This window comes from Pituophis catenifer, unplaced genomic scaffold (assembly GCF_029215685.1).
Source record: "Pituophis catenifer annectens isolate HBS135680 unplaced genomic scaffold, rPitCat1.0.hap2 SCAF_4, whole genome shotgun sequence".
Taxonomy (NCBI): domain Eukaryota; kingdom Metazoa; phylum Chordata; class Lepidosauria; order Squamata; family Colubridae; genus Pituophis; species Pituophis catenifer.
Window position 1 is genome coordinate 12,520,731 of NW_027256884.1, and position 19,013 is coordinate 12,539,743.

The following is a 19,013-nucleotide window of genomic DNA, read 5'->3' on the forward strand; positions in this document are numbered from 1 at the left end:
ATTTTTTGTTAAGGGACTACTTTTATTTTTATAAAGGTGCCTGGCCTTTTGTAAATTGGATGTTACAGTTTACACTAGACAAACACAGTCATTTTCTCCTTGTTGGAAATGGCGTGTGAATTAGATATTCAACTGTTAGTGTACAGACATATAATTTTGTACAGAACGAGTTTATTCACTTGCAGCAAAACTGACCAAGCATTTTGCCTCTTCCTTTAAAAAGAAATGACAGGATTTGCAAATTGCTTTTTGTTTTCCAACGTACGAATTAACTGACCCTGTTAAATACAGAAATAGATGGGGAAATTCCCTCTTTCCACCTCCTGTATGGTCTTCTATCGTCTTATCTCCATGATCTTTTCTACCTCACTGTGAAGCAGTGGTGGGATTCAATTTCTTTTAGTACCGGTTCTGTGGGTGTGTCTTCGTGGGTGTGGCATGGCTTCGTGGGCGTGGCTTGGTGGGCATGGCAGGGGAAGGATACTGTAAAATCTCCATTCCCTCCCCACTCCAGGGGAAGGTTACTGCAAAATCCCCATTTCCCCCCGATCAGCTGGGACTTGGGAGGCAGAGAATAGATGGGGGCGGGGCCAGTCAGAGGTGGAATTTACCGTTCTCCAAACTACTCAACATTTCCACTACCGGTTCTCCAGAACTGGTCAGAACCTGCTGAATACCTTCTGCTGTGAAGGCTGCAACTTGATTTACATACATATACATCCTCTATGTATAAAAAGACAACAGCACATCTTAGTTGAAGATTTAAGTTATTTTAGGTTTGCTTTCTAGGGAGCAATCATAGATTCGTCCTGGACATGTTCTGTATCCCAGGAGCTTATTAACCAGACATATAACTCCCATTTTTGAATCAGAGACCATGATGAAGACGCTTCATTTCAACAGTTCATATATTTTTTTGATGGGGGCGGGGAATACAAAAACATTCAAACTCCATTTATGGCACTTGCCATCTTTTATCTCTAATGTTTTATCGATTTGACTGTAATTTCCTGGTTTGTTGCAAGCCACCCAGAGTCACTGAAAGTTAAGTAGCATACAGGTTTAATAAATTATTGTTGCTTCACATTTCTGGGTTGTTCGTAATATTTGGATACAGCACTATCTTCACACACCTGAGAGCAGTCTACAAATACAAAACAAAAAACCCCACCATGTTAGATCAAATTAAATAATTGCTCAATCACCTTGATTGTGTATCATCCATCAGAAATGTAGGATTGAACTTTGATGGGAAAGACACTTATTCTTCTTCTGGGTGTAGCAACTCTTTTCTTAAGAGAATAACTGTTGTGGCTCCGTTACCTGAGCCTGTGTCATCGGCAGGAGAGGACTCTGAGAGTGAAGGAGAGGAGTTGGCAAGGTCTCCCTCTCCAGGACCCTCCTCTCTGGCAATGCCTTCGGTGTCCGCCGAAGGGCAAGAGATAGGGCCGGGGCCAAGCACGTCCACGCAGCCACAGGTGGACAGTGATGAGGGAAATGAGTCTTGGCTGGATCCTCGGCAGTGTTGCAAAGATAAGCGCGTGCAACAGAAGAAAAGGCGTGCCAGAGATTAGGCTGAGTCACTGGACCACACCCCACAGGGTATAAAAGGGGGTGAGGTGGCCATTCAGACTCTGTGATGGACAAAACTAACTACTATCGAGTCACATTACATCTTTGGAAACAACATTATCAGCCTTGGATTTATTTTACGAACTGGACAATTCTTGACTGTGGGTATTTTGTTTATTGAATAAAAGTTCTTGGCAAGCAGCTACTGGGTTGCTGCCAAGTGTCTTATCGGAAGATTTGGTTATCTGCCAGTTTATTTAACCCCCAGCTGTCTGTTTGTGTGCGTGTGTGAGATGGGGACAGAACAATAACAGAGTTGGAAGGAACCTTGGAGGTCTTCTATTCCAACCCTCTGCTCAGGCAGGACACCTATACCATTTCTGACAAATGGTTGTCCAATCTCTTCTTAAAAACTTCCAGTGTTGGAGCATCCACAACTTGGGAAGTTGTTCCACTGATTAATTGTTATAACTGTTAGGAAATTCCTCCTAATTTCTAGATTGCTTTTTTCCTTGACTAGTTTTCATCCATTGCTTCTTGTCCTGCCTTCAGGTGCTTTGGAGAATAGGTTGAACCCCCTCTTCTTTGTGGCAACCGCTCAGATATTGGAATGCTGCTATCATATCACTTTATCTTATTTATTTTCATTAAACTAGACCTATGATGGTGAACATATGGCACGTGTGCCCGAGGTGGCACGCAGAGCCATCTTTCCGGGAACTCGAGCTGTCACCCAACTCATCTGCAACTGCCCATGTGCACACGCCCCAGCTTGTGCTCGAGCCTCTGGTGCGCATGCATGCAATTCAGGAGACCTAGCTGGTCTTCGGAGCTCTCCTGTGCATGCGCATGCATTTGTGCATGCGCATGAGAGTACTTGCATGTAGCGTGTGCATGCGTAGATGGCATTTGCACACATGAAAACCATGTGCAAGTGCAGAGGGTGTGATTGCATGCACAGCACACAGGGGAGCTGCGTGAAACCTGCATGCATGTGCAGATGGTGCTATTGCACACAAAGCCCATGGGGGGAGCTGAGTGAAAGCCACGCACATGCGCAGATGGTGCAATTGTGCATGCAGTACAGGGGGCACACGCAAAAGCCATGCACATGCACAGATGGTGTGGTTGCACACACAGTGCATAGGGAGGAGCCACGTGTTAGCGTGGATAGCACATGCACATGGAAAGCACATACTTGTTCAGAACTCGGTGAGTAAAAGGTTCGCCACCACTGAACTAGATCTACCCAATTCCTGCAATCATTCTTCCAATGTTTTGGCCTCCAGTTACCTTCTTGCCTACCCTTTGCAGATTTTCAGAAGCACTAAAGACATTGTGTGCTAAAGCATTAAAGGCTCTCGAAAAATGTATCTCTCTCCATAAGAAAACGTGAAAGAAATTAAACCACGTTCCATAAGAAATGGGACAGCCATGCAATTTGCAACTGCTCCCTTGCTCCCTTCTTTACATAACTATTATCACTTGATGACAACATCTATTGCTTAGTGCCTCGCGTATGTAAGCATGTCACCGCAGATCAAACAAATTGTCTTAAACTGTAAGAGAGTGGTAAGAAAGCAAGTGATGCATTTATGCATAAACTGAACTTTCCTTTTAATGCTCTACTTACCATAAGCACCACTTCCTCAATTTCAAAAGTCTACAAAGCATGGCTTTTTTTTACACAATAACACTAATGCTCAAACTCATGGAACCTATTAAAGTGCATGTCAGAGGGTATTCATTTTACTTTCAGAGAACTGAAAAATAGAGCAAAGAGCAAACTTGAGAATGTTATGGTATTTTTTTTTAAAAAAAAAATGGGGCAGGGCGAAACCTTAAATCAATGGGCAGCCCCAAAGTCACCCAGGGTTAATATCCTTTTCCAGAAGGTAACTAAAAGATTTCCCTATGTTAAGCAATGATTTCTGAAGTCAAACTGAGATGTAGAACTGCATGCAGCACAAGTAAAGATAAAAAAAGATCTTTGTTTATATCTGCTAGCCATATACAACAGCAACAATGCTAGTTTTTTTTAAAAAAAAATAACAACAAACAAACTCAGATTTGTCTGAGAAATACTCTAAATGTAAATTAAATTAATAATAATTTATATTAAAAGGAAACGTTGTCTCCTCTCTCCTTTTTCCAGAGCTATAAAAATGAAAAGGAATTGAGGACCTGAATCAAACATGGCTGATAAATCACAGCTAAAACAAGTTTGGAGTCTCAGCCTATGAATGTTTCTTTTTTTAAATAAATAAATAAATAAATAAATCTCTTTTTTACAAATATATATTCTCTGTTACCTTCACGACCTCTGGAGCCTGAAAAATGACATTTGAGACTGCAAATACAGAGAAATGGTTTTTGCTGGGAAAGGCAGAAAACGCTTTTCTCCATCATTGTTTTGTTTTGCTTCACAACTGACTTCTGTCCCTGATTGGTCTCAGGATGGTCTCTGTTTCAAGGAGATGAGTCAACTCTGTTCTGGTTTAATTGAAACAACAAGCAAAATGGGTGTTTTGTTTTGAACTGTTGTTGTTCTGGGGCAAACGGGGTTCCTTGGTTCAAAGTTAGAACTAACTCCTCAGCTTTTCTGTCTGGCAGCCTGCTGCCCACCCCAATAGCTTTAGAAGCTTCTCCTTGAAGATGTCTTTTCTATAGGTCTGGTTGAGAAATGAGGTAAAGGTAAAGGTTCCCCTCGCACATATGTGCTAGTCGTTCCCAACTCTAGGGGGCGGTGCTCATCTCCGTTTCAAAGCCGAAGAGCCAGCGCTGTCAGAAGACATCTCCGTGGTCATGTGGCCGGCATAACTAAATGCCAAAGGCGCACGGAACGCTGTTACCTTCCCACCAAAGGTGGTTCCTATTTTTCTACTTGCATTTTTTATGTGCTTTCGAATTGCTAGGTTGGCAGAAGCCGGGGCAAGTAACGGGAGCTCACCCCGTTACGCGGCACTAGGGATTTGAACCGCTGAACTGCCGACCTTTCGATCGACAAGCTCAGCATCTTAGCCACTGAGCTACTGCGTCCCACTGAAAATTTACATCTCTTCTTCTTCTTTCACACAAACGCCAAGGCAACATACAGCTGTTCACAGAGTTATTGGGAAAGATGCCTGATGCCATAATTCCCACCACATTATCAGGCAACCTTCTCAGTTCACCTGGGCCTTTAAGTACAGGAAGGAAATTGTCATGAGGAAGCTTGGGAAATAGGGTAGGGACGTCAGCAATTTTGTTCACACATTTTTGCAATTAACTTTCTCTGATATAGTTTTTGCTACCTCAGAGTTCCTCAGTTTTTGTTTTTTGGGTTGCAAATCACTGGATCAGGATGTCAAACTTGATTTCATTGAGGGCTGCATGATGGTTGTGTTTGACCTCGGGGGAGGGGGCAGGAGGGTGTGGCCATCAGGGGCGCCCTTGGTGACCCGAGCGCTCTGCCAGCGAAAACAGGTTCCCGAGCTCTGTTTTCAGCTTCAATGACCTCCTGCAATCCTCTGGCAGCAAAAATGGAGCTTGGGAGGGCTGCACACAGCACTCCCGAGCTCCGTTTTCACTGGCAGAGGCACCGCAGCCCTTCACTGTTTCTAGAGCAGCCCCGCGGCCCAGCTCTAAGCATCCCACCGGCCAGATCTGGCCCCTGGATACACTGCACTGGATGAATGCTCACCCCAACATGGGTGGAACTGTCATCCTTTGTGTGACTTTCAGGAGGTCAGGAGACAGGCCATTATACTCTCTCCCCATTCTCTCCTTAGAGAGGTGGGGAAAAACAGAATGGATGCTGATTGGCTGATTCTCTGCCTGTTTTCTGTATTTGGAGTCCAACGAAAGGGAACTCTTACTTTGAATCACTTCTACACTGTTTTATGGGGAGGATGGAGATGTTAGTGATAGGAGTGGTGTGGTGGCCTAGAGGTGGAGCTCTCGCCTCCTAATGAGGAGGCTGTGAGTTCAATCCTAGGTAGAGGCAGATATTTCTCCCTCTGGGCACACTGAGAAGATATCTGCTGAACAAAACTCTGGATTGGCGACAGGAAAGGCATCCGGCCATTTAAACATTCTGCTAGCTCCATTCAGTTGCCCAGACTCCACCCCACAAGGGATTATGGGATACCCAGCGACCTACGGATTCTGTCTGAAGAGCTTTCGGTTCGGGCAGGGGAGCTGGATACGCTACTGCTCCGATGTGAGGATGGATGGCTACCAGGCCTTCGACCGTCTTCGAGAGATGGAGCAGGGGAAGGGCTGTCTGGAACTCGTTCCTGCACATCATCAAGACAAAACAAAGAACAGCTTCAGATAAAAGGAAAGAACCTCTTCAAATTGTCTAAATATTCCTAGACTCCATATTACTGAATTTTGGGATTACCAAGCTTAATCAAGTTTTTCATTTTTTTCAAATTTTCAGTTTCATGCAATTTCTGTTTCTCAAAACTGAAGGGGAGATGATATAAGCAAGCAAGCCATCTTACACTGAAAGCAGGGCAGGAACTCAAAACAGGGAAAATTTAATGGGATATCTTTCTCATTTATACTTCACCAGACATAAATAGACTAATAAAACTTTTAAGACACAGAGCTTTTGATTTAACATACTTATTTCTATCTTTATTATACATGTCGAGGATCTCAGATTATATCAAATGTTTCTCTTTCTTTCTTTCTTTCTTTCTTTCCTTCTTTCTTTTTGTTATTTCTTTCTCTTTCGTCTTTCCTTTCTTTTTTCTTTTTTCTTTCCTTCCTTCCTTCCTTCTTTCTTTCCTTCTTTCCTTTCCTTATTTCTTTCTCTTTCCTCTTTCTTTCTTTCTTTCTTTCTTTTTTTCTTTCTTTCTTCTTTCCTTCCTTCCTTCCTTCTTTCCTTCTTTCCTTTCCTTATTTCTTTCTCTTTCCTCTTTCCTTCCTTCCTTCTTTCTTTCCTTCTTTCTTTCACTTTCCTCTTTCCTTCTTTCTTCCTTCCTTCCTTCCTTCCTTCCTTCCTTCCTTCCTTCCTACCTTCCTTTTTCTCTCTTCCTTTTTCTTTCTTCCTTTCATTTCCTTCTTTCTTTCTTTCCTTCCTTCCTTCCTTCCTTTTTCTTTCTTCCTTTTTCTTTCTTCCTTTCATTTCCTTCTTTCTTTCTCCTTCCTTCCTTCCTTCCTTCCTTCCTTCCTTCCTTCCTTCCTTCCTTTCTTTCTTTCTTTCTTTCTTTCTTTCTTTCTTTTCAAATCTAATTGGTGAGAAGCAGTTTGGGCAAAACCAATTGCTCATCAATTTCTCCTTGCTATCCAATATTCTTGATTCCATTGGGCCAAAACATAACCAAAAATCTGTCCATCTCGATGGCAGTTGGCTGGAACTTAAGATTTCCACCAAAGGCAAGTAAGTGACCTGGGTTTTCTCCCTTTGCTTTTACCCTGTTCCCATTCTGCAGGCCTTGTGGCAGGATAAATTACAAGGATAGAAAGAAATCACAAGCCAACACTATTGCCCAGTATCTCTTTAACATAAACTTTTCTGTTACATGATCATGGTCAGCTGATAAAAGACAAGGCGGGCCTGAATGTTACATTAAAAGAGATCTCTTTCAACATATGTTTTTTGTTTATCTTGTCATTAAAGGTAAAGGTTCCCCTCGCACATATGTGCTAGTCATTCTCGACTCTAGGGGGCAGTGCTCATCTCCCTTTTAAAGCTGAAGAGCCAGCGCTGTCCGAAGACATCTCCATGGTCATGTGGCCGCCATGACTAAATGGCAAAGGCGCACAGAACGCTGTTACCTTCCCAACAAAGGTGGTCACTATTTTTCTACTTGCATTTTTTACGTGCTTTCAAACTGCTAGGTTGGCAGAAGCTGGGACGAGTAACGGGAGCTCACCCCGTTACGCGGCGTTAGGGATTCGAACCATTGAACTGCCGACCTTTCGATCAACAAGCTCAACATCTTAACCACTGAGCCACCACATTCCTTGTCTTCTAATTACAGGACCTGAATTCACAAATACCTATAAAGCAGTGCTAGAACCACTGCTGTAAATTGCCAGAGTTGCTTCTTCTTCTTCTTCTTCTTTTTTTTTTTTGCAACTGTGGATTGGATTACTGTAGTCCATGCTAATTAAATGCTTTTAATGAATTCCACCAAAAGCATCTCCTTTTTTGATCACTCAATGTTGCATTGGATTCTAGATAGAGCTTAGATGGCATCCTACACTTAAAAGAGCTCCATTACACACTATCTAAAAAGTCATGTTAAACATACATGGAAAAGGATCTTTTTTAACATACAGAAAATCCAGATGTGTAGTGTAATGTAGTGTGCACTGTACACTACAGTTGCTTCACAATACAAAAGTATTAATTCCTATCCTGATATGGAGTGTTTACTATTAAATATATCTACTTTTTGAGGCTTGGAGATGAATCATTTGTCATGCAATGACTCTAAAGTTGAGTATACCGTATTTTTCAGAGTATAAAACGCTCCGGATTATAAAACGCAGCTACCTTTTTTGGTGAGGAAAACAAGAAAAAGAAATCTGCCTCTGCCTCTGCCTCCCAGCAATTTTGCCTCACTGCAGCAAACAGCAAATAGCCTGCTTTACTTTCACTTTCGTTTTCAGCATAGCTTGATTAGCAGAAGAAAAAAAAAAATCTGCTCCCAGCAATTTACCTCCTTGCAGCAAGCAGCAGAGGCTCATGCAGCAATAGGCAATGGCAATCCCTGCAGCCTGAAACAGATGAGAGTCGGTAGGCTGATCCAACTGGCAATCAACTTGTACTAATTAGGCTGTGCTGAAGCTGAAATGGGCTGTTTCTTCTTGCTGCTTGCTGCAGGGAGGTAAATTGCTGGGAGGCAGAAGCCAAAGGGTGGGGGCCAGTGGGTGGGCGGGGCTATATTCAGTGTGTAAGAGGCAACTAAATTTTCACCCCCTTTTAGGGGGAAAAAGGTGCGTCTTATACTCAGAAAAATACAATAGGTTACAATCACACGATCTATACCATTAATATAGACTAAATTCAATGTCCTATAATACTGATTTTGACTTTCTTAAGGATAAAGATTATTTTGCCATTGAGTTGAACTTACAGAAAGTTATTCCTCATATCATTTAATAAGGTAAAAAGTTATGGTGCCCTTCAGCTGAACTCAATTCCTGCTGACAGCATCCATACAGTTTTCTTGGCAATGTTATGAGAGTGGTTTGCCAGAGACTTCTTCTGAGATGGTTTTCAGGCTTCTGAGGTTAGCCAGGAAAACAGTAAAGCAAAGCTCTACACTTACATTGTGTTCATTTTCTCATTAGGAATTCATTTTAAGCCCGATAAGGCAGCATGCTTTCAGAACGCAGGCAGAAATTTACATAGCTGAATACTAACTTGATAAAAGAAATCCAGGTCAACATAATTCTGAAGCTGGAGAAATTCTACCTCTCAATTTCCATATGGATAGTAAAAGTAAAGGTTCCACTCACACAGATGTGCTAGTTGTTCCTGAATCTAGGGGGCAATGCTCATCTCTGTTTCAAAGCCAAAGAGCCAGCGCTGTCCGAAGATGTCTCCATGGTCATGTGGCCGGCATGACTAAACGCTAAAGGCGCACGGAACGCTGTTACCTTCCCACCAAAGGTGGTCCCTATTTTTCTACTTGCATTTTTTACGTGCTTTCGAACTGCTAGGTTGGCAGAAGCTGGAAAAAGGAACGGGAGCTCACCCCGTTACGCAGCACTAGGGATTCAAACTGCTGAACTGCCGACCTTTCAATCGACAAGCTCAGCATCTTAGCCACTGAGCCACCGCATCCCTTATATGGATAGTACCCTCCCCTTAATAGAAACATCTATAGAGAAAGAGTATTTACAGGTAGTCCTCAACTTATAACCAAAATTGAGCCCAAAATATATGTTGTTAAGTGAGACCATTGTTAAGTAGGTTTTCCCCCATTTTGCAGCCTTTCTTGCTACAGTTGTTAAGTGAATCACAGCAGTAGATAAGTTAGCAACCCAGTTGTTAAATGAAACTGGTTTCCCATTAATTGATTTTGCTTCTCAGAAGGTCACAAAAAGGGATCACATGACCCCATAAAATGAGCTGTTATCAAGCATCTGGATTTTGATCACATGATCATGGGGATGCTGCAAAGACTTGTAACTAGGAAAAATGGTCATGAGTCATATTTTTCAGGACCGTGGTAACTTTGAATGCTCACTAAATGAACTGTTTTAAGTCGAGAACTAATCTGAAGTTTACCTAAGTTCTCCGAAGATGTACCAACCAAAGTGATTTCCCAGCTTTGTGAGAACTCACAGAGTATCAGGTTGTATGCCATCCCTAAATTAGGATTTTGATCCCTAAAAACTTTTGCCAAAGCTGAACACCCTGGAGCCTGCAAAATTCCCGAAGTATTGCTAAATATTACTTTCCACCGAATGAAAAGCATAGTATATGTAAAAGAGGTCCAAAGGAAGTATATGAGCTTCAACTCTTTTGGTCCAACACGAATAGAACAGAACAGAACAGAACAGAACAGAACAGAACAGAACAGAACAGAATAACAGAGTTGGAAGGGACCTTGGAGGTCTTCTAGTCCAACCCCTTGCTTAGGCAGGAAACTCTACACCACTTCAGACAAATGGTTATCCAACCTCTTCTTAAAATCTTCTAGTGTTGAAGCATTCACAACTTCTGGAGGCAAGTTGTTCCACTGATTAATTCTTCTCACTGTCAGGAAATTTCTCCTTAGTTCTAAGTTGCTTCTCTCCTTGATTAGTTTCCTCCCATTGCTTCTTGTCCTGCCCTCAGGTGTTTGGAGAACAGCTTGACTCCCTCTTCTTTGTGGCAGCCCCTGAGATATTGGAAGACTGCTATCATGTCTCCCCTAGTCCTTCTCTTCACTAGACTAGCCATGCCCAGTTCCTGCAACTGTTCTTCATGTTTTATCCTCCAGTCCCCTAATCATCTTTGTTGCTCTTCTCTGCACCCTTTCTAGAGTCTCAGCATCTTTTTTACATCGTGGTGACCAAAACTGAATGCAATATTCCAAGTGTGGCCTTACCAAGGCATTATAAAGTGGTATTAACACTTCACGTGATCTTGATTCTATCCCTCTGTTTAGGCAGCCTAGGATTGTGTTGGCTTTTTTGGCAGCAGCTGCACACGGCTGGCTCATATTTAAATGCTTGTCCACTAAGACTCCAAGATCCCTCTCACAGTTAGTACTATTGAGCAAGGTACTACATATACTGTACCTGTGCATTTTGTTTTCCTTGCCTGAAAGTAGAACCTTACTGTTTTTAGCATGTAATAGAATCCCAAAAGATTGTTTGAAGAAGTTATTCATAATTTTGAAAGTTAAAATGCTTATTTTGTTTTTTTTTTAAAAAAATCCATGGGGATTTTAAAAAAATGTTTTCGGTGAGGTTTTTTGTTTGTTTGTTTTTTTAAATTATCCTCTTGGGCATTTTTTTTTCCTGAATATTGAATGGCAGTTAACAAGACAGCGCAGGAGATCCATTTTTTTTTTCTTGAGATTCTTGAGGTGAACATGAAGGACTTTATTGCTTTGTTTCCTATCACAGAAGTTAAACTGACAATCAGTTATTTCGACAAGTTGATAGCATCAAAGAAGCTTGGACCAAATGTTGGTTACACAAGAAGAACAGCAGAAGGGGGAAAAAAGTACTAGGATTAAACTATGGAGTTACCTCAATATGCTTTATTTGGGGGAATTTGATTGAGGGTGCAATTGTATGCATCGTTAAATAAATCGAACCAAAATTGTGAACTGCAATAATAGTTGATCATAGGATCTTTGAATATGGTAATTTTCTAAGGTTTAATTTTTTTTTTGTCTCCTTCAGCAAAATAAACAGATACCAAAACCAATATCAAATAAAAAATATTTTTTCTGCAATGTTTTATCGATTATACATGCACATCATTAAAAGGGAGAAAGATGTTGGTATCTGAACATTAGTCTAAACAACTGATGGCAATTCTTTAAACTGTTATAGAACATCTGATTGTATTTGTCGTAACAAATGAGCAGAAACTTTTCTGGAAAGTAGGAGGGAAAAAAATAACTTTTATTTATTTTATTTATTAGAATTTGTCAAACAACAAACGAGAACAAGAATAAGAGAAGTTTAAGTTTAAGTTAAATTTAATTTAATTTTTGCTTAAATTTAGTTTACTGTCCTTTTACAGTGATGTTACATTACTTTGAAAAGCTGCTATAAATCTGCTGAAAAATGACTTGATTTATCAACTCTGTCTTGAACTTGTTTAGGAAAGGGAAAATATAAATATAAAAAACAAGCGAAGATGGATGCTCATCATTATTCTTGGATCTGGTTGTCGCCTACTGTAGTTCTTAGGTTTGCCATTAATGGACAACTTACATCAGCATTTAAGAGAATCCCGGAGCTGAAAGGAACTTTGGATGTCTTCTAGTCCAACCCCCTACTCAAGCAGGAGAGTCTATACCATACGAGACAAGTGACTATCCAGTCTCTTCTTGAAAGCCTCCAGTGATGGAGCACCCACAACTTCTGAAAGCAAGACATTCCACTGGAGTTCTCACCATCAGGAAATTTCTCCCTAGTTCTAGGTTGGTTCTCTCCTTGATTCGTAACCCTTAGTAATTAGTACTCTTTGATTTACGTAACCCAGTAGAAATAGTAGCAACATCGGCAAAGGTGAGTGGCCTGTACCTTTATCACCTGGCATGGTAGACGGGTGGGATTCAGCCAGTTCAGACTGGTTCAGGCAAACCGGATGTTAATTTTAATCTGGTTCGCTGAACTGGTAGTTGCAAGGACTGGCTGACCCTGCTGACCCTGCCCCTCTCCACCCAGTCTATTTTGGATGCCAGGTATGTGCAGGGCCCATGGGGTGGCTCTGGAAGGGTGAAAAGCAGGCCTACCGGAAGTTTTGGAAGTCAAAAATGGGCCTGTTTCTGGCCTCTAGAGGGCTTCTGGAGCCCGGGGAGGCCATTTTCGTGCTCCCGGAGGCTCAAGGAAAGCCTTTGGAGTCTGGGGAGGGTAAAAACACCCCCCCCGTGCAGGAGGCCGAGTAGGCCACACCCACCATGGCCGCACCCACCCAGCAATTGGTTGCTAAAATTTCTGGATCCCACCCCGATGATAGAAGAATACTGCCCTAATCCAGAACAAAAACGTCAGGGAGTTAAAGCTGAAGAAAAAGAGCAATGTATTTGCTTGCTAGCCAAAGGCTCAGTACAGTTTAGATGATGCATCTTTTTCAGATAGCCATATTCTATGTCATTGCTGGTCCTCTGAAATCAGAAGACTTGCACCCATAGCATCCTATAATTTGAATATATGGAAACATCTATATCTTTCTTCCAAATATGAAACATGTTGGTCAATGGCTGGAAGACTGGAAATCAGCCATCAAGGAACACCTAATTGTGTCCCATTTCTTAAGGTTTCATTTCCATTCTTCACGTTTGTTAAGAAGAAGAAACCTCAGCTTCCATTTCAAGGCAGAGTTATGGTTTGACTCTTGATCTTTTATTCAAGAAATATTCAGTTTGGAGTTTTTGTTTTTACAAGAAGTAGCTCGTCTTTTATGGACAGACGTTGTAGATTGTTAAGCATCTTTAATTGTTTCCTCTTCTTTGTATCTTCTGTATTCTTCTTTACAATAATAGGCAATAACAGATATATGTAAATTAGCTCTTGGATCTCTGATTGCTGAGATCTCATTCCTCAAAATCCAGATTGCAAAATGGCTATCTAATATTTATCTAATTCCCCAAAGGGTATTGATTAATTGTAGAATGTAGAATTGTAAAGTAAAAAGAAGACAAAAAGAACACTGACTTTCTTATCTCACTCTTCCTGATTAGATTTCATTATTTCATTTGCTTCATTCTTTTGAAAAGGTTAAAAATAGAAATCCAAGATTTGCTTCCCCAGGAATACTAGCTTCTTATCTGCAGAAAATGAAGCACTGCTAAATAGCAAGCTGTCATTTGCAAATGTTCAGATAATGCACAAAGCCACTTGGTGGACAGCAGAGAATGGCCAGTCAGAGATCTGAGCTGAGAAAGGGCTTCAGATCAACTTTCCCACTGAGGCAGATTTCATCTTGAAACTCTTATAACCTACCATGATAGAAAGTGGTCCCAGAATATGAATGGAGTAAAGTAGTAGAAAGTTAAAGCTCAAAGTTCTACTGTATTACTGATTTCCCATATGATTCTTTTCATTGGTCAAAAGTAGTAAGCAATAGCAATAGCAATAGCAATAGCAATAGCACTTAGACTTATATACCACTTTATAATGCTTTACAGCATTCTCTAAGTGGTTTACAGAGTCAGTATACAGTAGTGGCCAAAATTGTGGAAACCTTTTGGGAAAAGTGTATTTTTGAGGTTTGATGGCTAATAACACCACATTTTTGGGGGGAGTTTCAAGATAATCATATTCCACTGCTGGAATGGCCTGGGAATAGCCCAGACCTTAACCCAATTGAAAATCTATGGAGCCCACTAAAGAAACTTGTTAGTCAGAAGTGACCCAGCAATAAAACTCAATTAATAGAAGCAATCATTCAATCTTGGTTTCACATCATAACAGCTGTAAAAGACTTAGTTCACTCCATGGGAAGACGTTGTAAGGCTGTAATTCATGCTAAAGGTTACCCAACTAAGTATTAACTGACATGATGATAATTTCTATGGTGATAATTTTTGTATATCTCATTTTTCTACGTGTTTCACTTTTCTTCTTTATACTGTAACTGTAATAGCAAATCCTTCATAAAAGTTATTGCAGTACATTCTTGATTAAATTATCTTTCCATTGATATATAATTTTATGGAACTACTCCAAAAAAAAAGGTGGTGTTATTAGCTAGTTTTAGAAAATACACTTTTCCCAAAAGCTTTCCACAATTTTGGCCATTACTGTATTTCCACCAGCAATCTGGGTCGTCATTTTTCCAACCTTGGAAGGATGGAAGGTTGAGTTAATCTTGAGCTGGTCAGGATCAAATTGCTGGCAGTAGGCAGAGTTAGCCTGCAATACTACATTCTAACAATGGTGCCACCGAGGCTTTTAGTTCAATATTTTTCAAGCAATAGAAATCTGTCTTGAAAGCTATGTTTGCGTTGACGGTATTCTAGAATTCTCTGAAAGTCCAATTTTTAGAAGGCCTCAGTTTTTAAAATCAAAAATAATATTCAGGGTCTTCAGAGACAGTATGGCGTGAAAAATAAAGCTAATTATTATTTACTCTACCTGGGCTCACAATCCACATTTCTCATTTAGCCATCATTCTAGCCAGTTGTGATGATTCTGTTTACAGCCAAGCAATTAGCTGTCATGATAAGGCCCTTGTGCCCTTTGTGAAAAATGGAGGACTTTATCACCAAATTTTCACTACTTCTCTGAAGCTTCTTCCCACACTCATTGGTTCCAACATTTTGAGCTGCAAAAGTGGCTTCCACTGCCATTCCCACTTCCATATTCCAATGTCTGAGTCTGAATTAAAAGGATTTTTAAATTATTGTAATTTGTTTCAAATTGCAAAAGATCATAGAATAGAATAACAAAGTTGGAAGGGAACTTGGAGGTCTTTTAGTCCAACCCACTGCTTAGACAGGAAACTCTACACCACTTCAGACAATCTTGTCTTAAAAACTTCCAGTGTTGGAGCATTTACAATGTCTAGAGGCAAGTTGTTCTACTGATTAATTGTTCTAACTGTCAGGAAATTTCTCCTTAGTTCTAAGTTGCTTCTCTCCTTGATTAGTTTCCACCCATTGCTTCTTGTCCTGCCTTCAGGTGCTTTGGAGGATAGGTTGACTCCCTCTTCTTTGTGGCAACTCCTGAGATATTGGAACACTGCTATCATGTCTCCCCTAGTCCTTCTCTTCACTAGACTAGCCATGCCCAGTTCCTGCAACTGTTCTTCATGTTTTAGCCTCCAGTCCCCTAATCATCTTTGTTGCTCTTCTCTGCACTCTTTCTAGAGTCTCAATATCTCTTTTACATCGTGGCGACCAAAACGGAATGGTTTGCGAACGAAATTTATGAACAAAAGACACATAGCAGAAAGGAGAGGACCGAGAAGGCTATCGGTACATTGGAGAGCAGGCCAAGGCCATACCTACCTTAATCACAGATGTCTCCACTCGGGAGGGAGGGCCCTGTACTTGTGCTGCGGCGGCCATGTTTGCAATTGTGGTAAGGTGGTTCATCTGATTCATGGCCATTGTGACGGATGCTGGGGGCAGGCTGACCGGAATAAGCGGATGGGGCATCATCATGAAAGGTAGCTCAAGGCCTGGGGGGGTGGGGGGTGGGGGAGGGAAGCAAAAACAAAGTTTATGATGTATCAAATACTGAAGGTTGCAAACAGTTTTGAACATGAAACCAAGGTCAATTCAGGACCTACCAGGTAAAGCTTGACTCAATCGTTCCTTAGCAAGACAACATCCTACCCATCAATATCACAGTGCAATACGCTAGGCGGGAATTGTTTCCAGGACTTTGGAGAGAAATAGGAGCCAGTTTATCTGAGAAAATTGATTCCTTTGGAATAAGGCGTAGGATGGGATTTAATCTCCCGCTTTGATCGCAAGGATGGAATGTAACATCTCTCCCTAAAAATAATGAGCAATGGCGGAAGGTTTCTTCAATGTTTTATTCAAGATTCTCTAGGAAAACCCTGTGAGGGACTATGAGAATAGATTGGATTGGATTGGATTGGAATGGAATGGAATGGAATAGAATAGAATAGAATAGAATAGAATAGAATAGAATAGAATAGAATAGAATAGAATAGAATAGAATAGAATAGAATAGAATAGGTCTTTAGAGGAGAGCAGAGGAGAGCAGAGTAGAACAGAATAGAACAGAACAGAACAGAACAGAACAGAACAAAATAAAATAAAATAGAAAATAGAAAATAATAGAAAATAGACAATTCTTTATTGACCACGTGTAATTGGACACATAAGGAATTTGTCTCCGGTGCATCAGTTCTCAGCGTACATACAATCAAGCAAGTGATAAATCATAACATGCAAATTATAAATCATAAGATAAAACCAACAAAGTGATAGTCATAAGATACCAATAGGAGAAGGTAATGGGAAAGATGAGAAGGATAATAGTAATGCAGCTCTACTATGTGGTTAGATATCCTTAGGCATAAGACAGAGCTGTGGAAATTACGTGTTTATCAGAGGAATGGCATGAAAAGGGAAAAAATGTCTTTGTGTCTGGTTGTTTTGGCAAGCAATGTCCTACAGCAGTATCCTGAGGGGAGAAAATGAAACAGTTTATGTCCAGGTTATGAGGGATCTCTAGATATTTGTACTGCAATTGTGCTGTGATCCTGGGGGAAAGAAATGTGGTTAATTTAATAAGTTGCCCATAAATGCCATATCTGAGCTCCTGTTTATTGCAAAGTACTTTTGTGAAGCCCTGAGATACTATGGATTACCCTTATTATCATCCAAGTCATGAGTTGTGTACACATAAGTATTTCTGCAACTGTGCTGAGTTGTGCAAAAATAAAGATGCCAATATAAATATGATGATTTCGATTGTCATCATCCTTAACGGTGAACATTTTAATTTATAAGCAAAAAATAAATAAATATGGCAAAATCTATAGTACCTCTTGCTTCGTTGACGATTCTATGATAATTTCAAAGATCTTTCGAATCACTGTGAGAAAAGCCAAATAATTCCCTTCTCAAATAAATAAATAAACACTCACACACAAAACACACACATACACACCTACCTATCCCTTCAATTCAAGCACAAATCCAAAAATTAGCCCAGTGAAAATTCAACCCTACATTTCTCCATGAAGCAAGGGAATGACAAAGAGCTTAATTTTGGAATGGACTGAAATTTATCATTCTGAATCTAAGAGGAAAAAAAAACAGATTTCTCATCCGGTATTCAGGAATCAAAAAAAAAAAAAAATTAAGGATATGAGCATGAGAAACATGCTGTTTGGCTTGTAAACTAGAAGAGTTTTTTTTTAAAAAAAAAAAAAAACACAACTAATTATTAGTTTGGTTCTGTCTTTATTTTCTCTTTCTTGCAGGCCACTCCCATGCACCATTTCCTGGATCACTATAACGAGTTAAATGATAGTTAATCTGGAAGAAACACACACAAAATTGAAGCTGTAAATAGAAAAACAGAATGAAAACTCATTAACGCAATCATTTGGTTAACTTCAATTTATGTTAGTATTTTAAGCTCAGTACTCACTATGAAGAGTACTTAATATACAAATAATATCAGTAAATAAATATCCTAATTCACTTTATATTTAAAATCATTTTCTCTACTAATGGAGTGAACAATTAACTATTGCATATCTTTAAAGCAGCCTTGCGAATCTCATACATAATAAATACATATCCTTGCTTTGCCGTGGGTTATCTAATTTAGGGTAACAGCTTCTTCTATTTACATCTATGCTTAGTTCCCCTTCCTACCTTTGATACTTGTTTAATGTCTATAATTTGCCACTAGTTGTCAGTACAATATTGCTTGCATAGGTAATCATGCTGTAGAATTACCTAGGCAAAAATGTATTCACAGCTTTGTTATAAGGCAATGTCTTCCAAAAAAACCAGCTCTCCTTTATTCACAAAGACTGGAAGAAACCTATTTACATGTGGACAGACTAAGCCACCTCCAAACTAGCCTTCTCTAATCAAAACCATCTCTAATCAAGGAAATTTCTACACCAACCGACTTAAATAACCATCGTTTCCAATCCACTAAAATCCATTAGATAGCATGGAACTTCACCGGGGGTGAAATCCAGCAGGTTCCGACAGGTTCTGGAGAACCAGTAGAGGAAATTTTGAGTAGCTCGGATATAATGGCTGATATTGTTGTTTTATCCTCAGCGTTTTCATAATGGTGTCATTAAACCAATGGCATAAATGACACAATCCAAGGACACAATCTACTTCATTGGTGTAATGACGGCGCTGAAATGACTTTCTCTGAAGCTGACAATAACAGAAATGGAGCTTAACAGACACCCTCTCCCCGCTCCCCTCCTCCCCGGTTCGATTGAGATTCAGTTTCACTTTGACTTCCCAATATGTACATCTGTTGTTAACACAACTTTCATGAATGAAGGCGAATGTACATGTTCCAGGCTAATGCTGCAGGATCCAATCTGACTCGGTCACCTGGACCAGATGTTTTATCATCTGAGCTTTCGGACTCGTGCTGGAGTTCATCTTCAAATAACTTCTCTCTAGTGCTAGAGGGTAGTTTTATTTATTTATTTATTTATTTATTTATTTATTTATTTATCAAACAATCTTGACAATTTTGCATTTTAATGTATGCGATTTAATAAAGTTATTCCAAATCTATTGCTTAGTTTAACCTTTGGGAGGAAAATAAGGAGCTATCACAATGAAATAATAAAG

The 19,013-nt window shown here is 40.1% G+C and overlaps 1 protein-coding gene across 4 annotated transcripts in view; it reads right to left on the reverse strand.

Annotated features, from left to right (window-relative positions):
- DACH1 (dachshund family transcription factor 1) overlaps positions 1-19,013 on the reverse strand; it is a 423,079-nt gene that overhangs the window by 121,446 nt on the left and 282,620 nt on the right. For all 4 annotated transcript variants that reach the window (XR_011600420.1, XM_070944267.1, XM_070944266.1 and 1 more), the window contains exons 4-5: positions 15,702-15,874; positions 5,714-5,849 (exon numbers count right to left, since the gene is read on the reverse strand). Coding sequence is in view for 3 of the 4 variants with exons in the window: in XM_070944267.1 (XP_070800368.1) it covers positions 5,714-5,849; positions 15,702-15,874 (309 nt within the window). In the remaining variant the exon portion in view is untranslated. The remainder of the gene's footprint in view (positions 1-5,713; positions 5,850-15,701; positions 15,875-19,013) is intronic.